We start from the raw sequence: 6,644 nt of genomic DNA, 5'->3' as shown, positions 1-6,644 counted from the left end.
TCCTTGTGCACGTGACAGACCTGCTCTGATACATGTAGATATGTCTACAAAACCCTCTCCCCCAAAAAATATATGTATTAGTAAAACTAAAACTATTTATGACATTAAATATTTATGTTAACCTTGTGATTATTCGACTATTGATATAGCATGCCATACCCAAAGCGTTAGAGTTCAAAAATTGAACAAAAATGGTGCCTCGTCTTGAACATTCTAAGTTTAAGAATGTCTTTAACACACATGATCAAATAGATTAAGAAACGAAATAACAGGAGTAGCAATAAACGATATAAAATAAAGAATGCTTCACGTTTATCATTTTGCTTTGGATAGATTTCTTGAAGTTTCTTTCTTTTGCAACAGTAGTGACGTAATATCTCTTGACAGCCATATTTGTGCGGGAGTCAGCGGTCGGTGAGGATTTGTACTGTATGGGGACAGAACACCGAGGCAGAGATTTTTGATTGCCTTCAGAATTTGCGCATTTTTTGCGTTTTCTTGGGGGTTAAGGTTAACCAAAGATGTCTGAAGAAATTGAAGGAACACGGACGGGTGAGGAGGCACTGGTTGAAGATAACAAAGTAAGTTTTAAACGCTTGTGCTACTTAGCTAGCCCATGTTAGCGAGCTAGCTAGGCTACCTAGCTAATAGCTTGCTATAGCGGAGCTACCCCGTTTGGGTTGCTAGAATAGCCATAAGCTATTCAGTACGCTAGCAGAGGTTAGCAAGGTAGCTAACTGCCTAGAACGCTATGACCAGAATGTCACCGCAACATTCTAACCTGGCATTGACATTGTAGGGTGTTGGCTCGTAATTTAGCTTGCTATGAATTTACTAGAAGAGGCAGATTGGGAAATGTATAGAAATGCTCGTAATATTTTGTAGTCGTTGTCTTTGTATCTGGAAACGGAATCCAGGTATGTCATGTAACGCTAGTTAGCTCTAGCTAGCTGAAAGAATTCGCCCCAGCAAAAAGAAGCAAGGCTGATTAGAATTAGTAATTGTTCTCAGTTATTGTTAGCTAAGTGGTTATTTTATCATCAACAACCTATCTGCTACAACATACGAACACAGTTTATACTTGTCAGTTTACGCGTCAGCCAGTCAACAAAAGTCCTGTTGATCTATTAGCAAGCGTCCGTTATCAATACCTACAAGCTAGTTTGGCATGTAGCTAGCTATTATGAGCCCGCTAGATACCTATCTAAACAAGAGGTAAGTGACGTTTACTATCATGTTTCTTGTTTGTTTTGGTGTGGTAGCAAGCTGCTGCTTGTTGATAAACATATAGCTTAGTGGTATATTTCAATATTCAAGATTGATCTGATTAACCCCTCGGGCGTTGGAAACTTGGATAGTAACATTGTGTCATCTCATGCTAACAAATAGGCTTGGTCATTACTACCAGATTACTGCCGTTGTAGCTGTCAAATCCTCCAGTATTTCCACATTTTCAGCCTATACACAAAGCCAGTAAACTCGTGTTGTTGTGTAAAGTCTCTACGGATCACATGAGAACTGTTACTCCCTAGGTAGTCGCAGTGCTAAAACATCGGTAGTACAGTAGGCGACTGCTCGCTATGCCTTGGAAATAGCGCAGAAGTGTGAATCTAGGCCTCATCATAGACCACTGTGACGAGGCTGTCCAAGCTACCTCGTTCACATAGCTCTTAATTTATAGTTAAACATTTACATTGTATTGCAGTGCTCCCTTTCACCTGTAATTATGAGGTATGTGATATGTTATGTATGTTTTTTTCAGGACATGGAGGATATGGTGATCCACCCTGAAAAGGCAGAGGAGGCCAAACTGAAGGCTCGCTACCCAAATCTGGGGCACAAACCTGGGGGCTCTGACTTGCTTCGTAAACGCCTACAGAAGGGGGTTAGTCAACCCACTACCGCATTATTTCAAACCTGTTATTTCAATCCTATTATCACATTTTTAAAGAACGCACACCGATTTCTCATGAATGACACTACATCCGCACATCAACCTCCCTCTCTTTCTTTTTGCAGCAAAAGTATTTTGACTCCGGTGACTACAACATGGCCAAAGCCAAGATAAAGAATAAGCAGCTGCCTGCCGCCACGACAGAGAAGGCCGAGATCACAGGGGACCACATTCCCACCCCCCAGGACCTGCCCCAGAGGAAACCCTCCCTGGTGGCCAGTAAACTCGCCGGCTGATACAAACATGCAGCCACTGTCCCAGATCCCTAAGTCTATATACATACTACCCTTCTCAGCCCCACCCCTACACTACTCCCTAGCACCAAGCCTTCCCTCCACTTTTAGCCCTGACCTTGCCCAAGAGGGCGCTCCCCCTAATGGCTACTGAACTGGCTGCCATTTTACCACCCCTAGCCCTGTCCCTGGCACTGTACCTGACCTCCCCCCCCCCCCCCCCTCCTTTTCCTGTATCGCTCTCACAGACTATTCTTCATCCCCCACTCCTCATCCATCCATTTCTCTGTTCCTTCTTTTTTTGTTTGTTTTTACACTGAAAGAAAGAACACCTGTGTGTTGGAAGTGAACCGACTATTATGACCCTGCTCCCCTGTCGCAGAGCACCGTGTTGTAACGCTGTTGTCAGTGGCTTTGGTGCGTTGATTGGCACAAGCTGCACCATCTCAGAAAGGTTTTCAGTGTCATCTACGGTCCCGTAGTTGAAAGTGTACATATTTACTAGTGTTTTGAGTGGAGGCAGAGTTTTAGAATGTTTTACATTAGAATCATTGTATTATTCACTGTATGTCCTCATCGAAATGATGCTGTAATGTGCTTGAGTGATTGAGTCTAACCCTTGATTATGGCAATGACCAGACTGGTCTGTTGGCGTGTTCACATGAAAGCATTGAGAGACACTGGTGGACCAACTGGTTAGGGCCAGAGAGGTGTATGAAAGTGCATGTGTGACTTAGGGCCCCTAAAGGCATTTATTGCTCCAAACTAACCTGGGACGTCATTCATTTTATCTGCCCATTCGTCCATCCATTCATTCATTCACACACGCACTCAGGTGAGATATGAGTCCACCAGGTGGTAGGCGAAAACTGGCTGAGAGAGGTCGTAGTGCAGGTGTGGTTGATGGGTTTTAAGCACTACATCGTCTGTCGAAGCTGTGCATGTACATGACTGCCCTGCTGTCACTTTGTGCCGTTTTGTTTTGTAAATAAAATAGTTTTGCACAAATGTCTTCATTGTTGTGTTCCTGTGTATTGACTATGGTATCTAGTTATCAGAATATGCTTACATTTTACACCTCTTAGTGCACGTTATTCCCCGTTTACTGTATAAGGTATGTGTAAATTTGACATGCCTTCAATTCAGGTTGATATAATTGTCAACACTTTCTTGCATGCAGAAACAACAGTGTCAAATGCAGACATTCTCACTGGCATGTAGAAATGCAGGAGTTCAAATAACTCAAACCATCAGAAAACCTATTTGGCATCCTATTGATTTAATCCAACATTGGGTACTAAAACTGCAATGACCTGCAAGTGAAAACTGGAATAATACAGATGAGAGCACCAGTGCCCTGATTATAATTTAGCTGTACCACAGCAGTGGCGTTCCGCGGCCACTGAGTGGCGCCGTTTTCTATGTTTTCCAGACCAATAAAACTGCCGTGTTTTACTGAGTAATTTTACCCATCTCATACCCAGAATGCACAGAGGGATTCCAAAATATTGAGCTTTTCAGGTATGATGCCGATAGGGGCTTCGCACTGAGGACTAACGTTGTCTGAAACGATTTTATATCCTGCATGTAAGCACAACTTTCATGCTTTGTGGTGTCCTGATATTCCAGTCGAGATTTGAGAGGACACAGCGACCATCATGGCAGCGTCGGAGCTGTACACAAAGGTAAAATCGAGTTGATTAAATCTATAGGCTACGGGGTAACTGATTCTGTAATATCGCTTCATTGCAGCACAGTTGAATGTCAATACTCGCAATTTCGTTCTGTCGAAACAAGAAAATAATATTTAACCAAGCAAGGAAATTGTCAGTCAAATCCTCGCCCACGGCAGTCTGTAGTTTGCTGGTGACTGGTAAAGAATGATCTTTGAATGAATGAAATGCATTTAAAACAGCGATCCTGCAGAAGATATACTGGTTGCCAAGTATGTTTGAGTGCAATGTCTAAATATAGCCTTCGGTTTAATGTTAAAATGGGTGCAGCTGACAAAGCGGCAAAGGCGCGGCGGTCGCCAAGGGGCCTTTCTTTCATATTCAGTATCATTAAAGATGACTTTTATGTAGCATGGACATTATAAGAAACTAACAGTAATCGTTACCATTTCAGTGTGTATAAATGAGTGGTTGTAGATATAGACTCGAGAAATATATTTTTGTAGCCTATAGGGAAAATCTAAAATGATGCAAAATGAATGCTGCGTGGTATGGGTAGGATTTGTATATTTCTTGTTACGATGAATAAAACATTAAGACATCGATGGCTATCATTAAAGCAATTAAGCCCATATTTTGTTTCCCTGAGGATGTCAGTACATATTAGACTTTAATCCGAGCTCGGTTCGTTCGTATGTTAGCTAGTCGTTTGGGTACCGCTGATGCAGAGTGAGATGCTGCGACCAATGGTGACGTCAGAGCTTCGCTGACGACACTGCTGGTTGTTTTGAGTTTGCGGTCTGATTCTGAAGCTCTAAACCGATGGAATGGTGTGAGCGAAGGAATATCGGTTGGTTGCGCAAATCCTTCAGCCCTAAATGGGGTATGGCATTCATTTTCAGAGTTCAATAGACCTATTAAACTGTCAACAATGAATAATATGTGTACATATCGTTCCACAAAGAAGAATGCATCGTTGTTGGCTTTTTTCCTTTCTTATCTTCAGCGGCATTTTCAAATGGAAGAAGACATTTGAAAGGTTGTGTGTGTGTGTGTGAGAGAGAGAGAGAGAGAGAGAGAGAGAGAGAGAGAGAGAGAGAGAGAGAGAGAGAGAGAGAGAGAGAGAGAGAGAGAGAGAGAGAGAGAGAGAGAGAGAGAGAGAGAGAGAGAGAGAGAGAGAGAGAGAGAGAGAGAGAGAGAGAGAGAGAGAGAGAGAGAGAGAGAGAGAGAGAGAGAGAGACGTAACACCCATCCCCCACGTTGCCAGCTGGTGTGTTCAGCCTGAATAGAGTTCATATAGAGATGCAGTGTGTGTGGACGAGGGAGAATATGTGTGTGTGTGTGTACATGCACAGGTCTCCTATATATGAGCTACATACAGTATATTTTTAATGGCTTTGACTGAGCTGCTTTGATATTAAAGCCTTCATATGCAAGCTTTCATCTCTCAGTCTATCACACTGGACTTCTGATGTCTTTGGAAGAGTGACGGGGGGGTCATTGTGGCCACGGTCACTTCTCTCAAGTCGTGTCACATGTTGGGAACGAGGAAGCAGGTTATTCGTTAAGGTCATGTTCTGATGTCAGTCCACTATTTGTGATTTTGCCTTCCGTGCACAAGGCCTGGGAGAACACTCTGTTCTTTGTGTGTCTGGCTCTGCCTAATAAAACTCTTCAGAGGGTCTCTGAGTCTGAATACTCAATACCCAGCAAACATACGCATGCTCACATCAACATGAATGCACTCAGTTACCACACACACACGTGGCGTGGTAGCTAGGTTTGACTCCTGTCTGCCCTCAACCCCCGGGAGAAAAAACACTATAGTGAGGGAGAAAGAGAGGAAGACTAAGATTGTTGCTGCTCACTAACAATAGTGCACTTATATAGGCCATACATTATGCTTTAGAAAATGACAGTACATAGTAGGAGACTAAGTATTTTCCACTCAAAAAAACGAACGTTCTTTAAATGTCCCCAATCTGACTGGATAGATGAGAAAGCCTACAAGTTGTCTACAAATCTGTCATTCCAGCAGGTGTTCAGTTGTTTTGTTGTCAGTTGAAAACACTCCATGCTTGACATGGGTTTACTATCCACTAGCTGTAACTGGCCCTGGTTGTCCTCTAAGGAAGTCATGTTTGGGCCCAACAGAGCCTGTCAGCTGTTTTATTCAGTGAATCAACAATTGGCCCTAAACAGCACTGGCTCCACACACAACTACGCAATCCCCTTTACTAAGTGTGGATCTGTGTGAACATGCGTTATCACGTAACTGTGTGTGTGTGTGTTGTTTTTTTCCCCTCTAGCACTGATGGAGAGCATGTGCATTCGATTACCACGGTAACCTGGTTATGGTAATTCTGCCACCATACTGCGTTTGTGTCCACCCTGGTATGTCTGTCACCCTCGCCTGCCCCCCCCCTGTTGCAGGACCACCACTGGCGTGTGTTTGTGCAACTAACTTGAGCATCTGAAGTGAAGAGCTGCATCTGTTTGTGGGAAACCACGACAATTTAAAGTCTGAGTTGCCTCAGGACTCATGTGACTGAGTGCTGTGGCGGGCTTAGGAGAACTGAGGTTTGATTGACATCAGGGTTGTCCAATGCCAGGGGCAGGCCGTTCCAGAGGGGTTGGACAGATGAGAGCAGCAGGGAATGCTAGGCGCTCAGCAGACACAATGGGAATGCCTCATCGGTCTGGAACTTAAGGACCTAGGCTGCTCAACGAGACCACCGGTTCTGTGGTGTGTGGTAGGAGGTGTGCTGGGAGCATGAGATAGAG

At 43.7% G+C, this 6,644-nt stretch overlaps 2 protein-coding genes across 2 annotated transcripts in view; both read left to right on the top strand.

The window, feature by feature from the left end:
• Positions 1-383: 383 nt before the first annotated feature.
• arpp19a (cAMP-regulated phosphoprotein 19a) lies at positions 384-3,199 on the top strand. Its single transcript, XM_084682671.1, has 3 exons — positions 384-581; positions 1,763-1,885; positions 2,020-3,199. Exons 1-3 carry the CDS (start codon positions 522-524, stop codon positions 2,188-2,190), a joined length of 354 nt encoding a protein of 117 aa, XP_084538797.1. The 5' UTR covers positions 384-521; the 3' UTR covers positions 2,191-3,199.
• Positions 3,200-3,285: 86 nt separating this feature from the next.
• myo5aa (myosin VAa) overlaps positions 3,286-6,644 on the top strand; it is a 35,109-nt gene continuing 31,750 nt past the window's right edge. The window contains exon 1 of the mRNA XM_084682672.1: positions 3,286-3,872. Coding sequence (XP_084538798.1) covers positions 3,846-3,872 — 27 coding nt within the window. The 5' untranslated portion in view covers positions 3,286-3,845. The remainder of the gene's footprint in view (positions 3,873-6,644) is intronic.

This window comes from Hypomesus nipponensis, chromosome 19 (assembly GCF_054491055.1).
Source record: "Hypomesus nipponensis isolate SF chromosome 19, ASM5449105v1, whole genome shotgun sequence".
In the NCBI taxonomy this organism is placed as follows: Eukaryota; Metazoa; Chordata; class Actinopteri; order Osmeriformes; family Osmeridae; genus Hypomesus; species Hypomesus nipponensis.
This window is presented reverse-complemented; position numbering and strand designations above follow the sequence as displayed.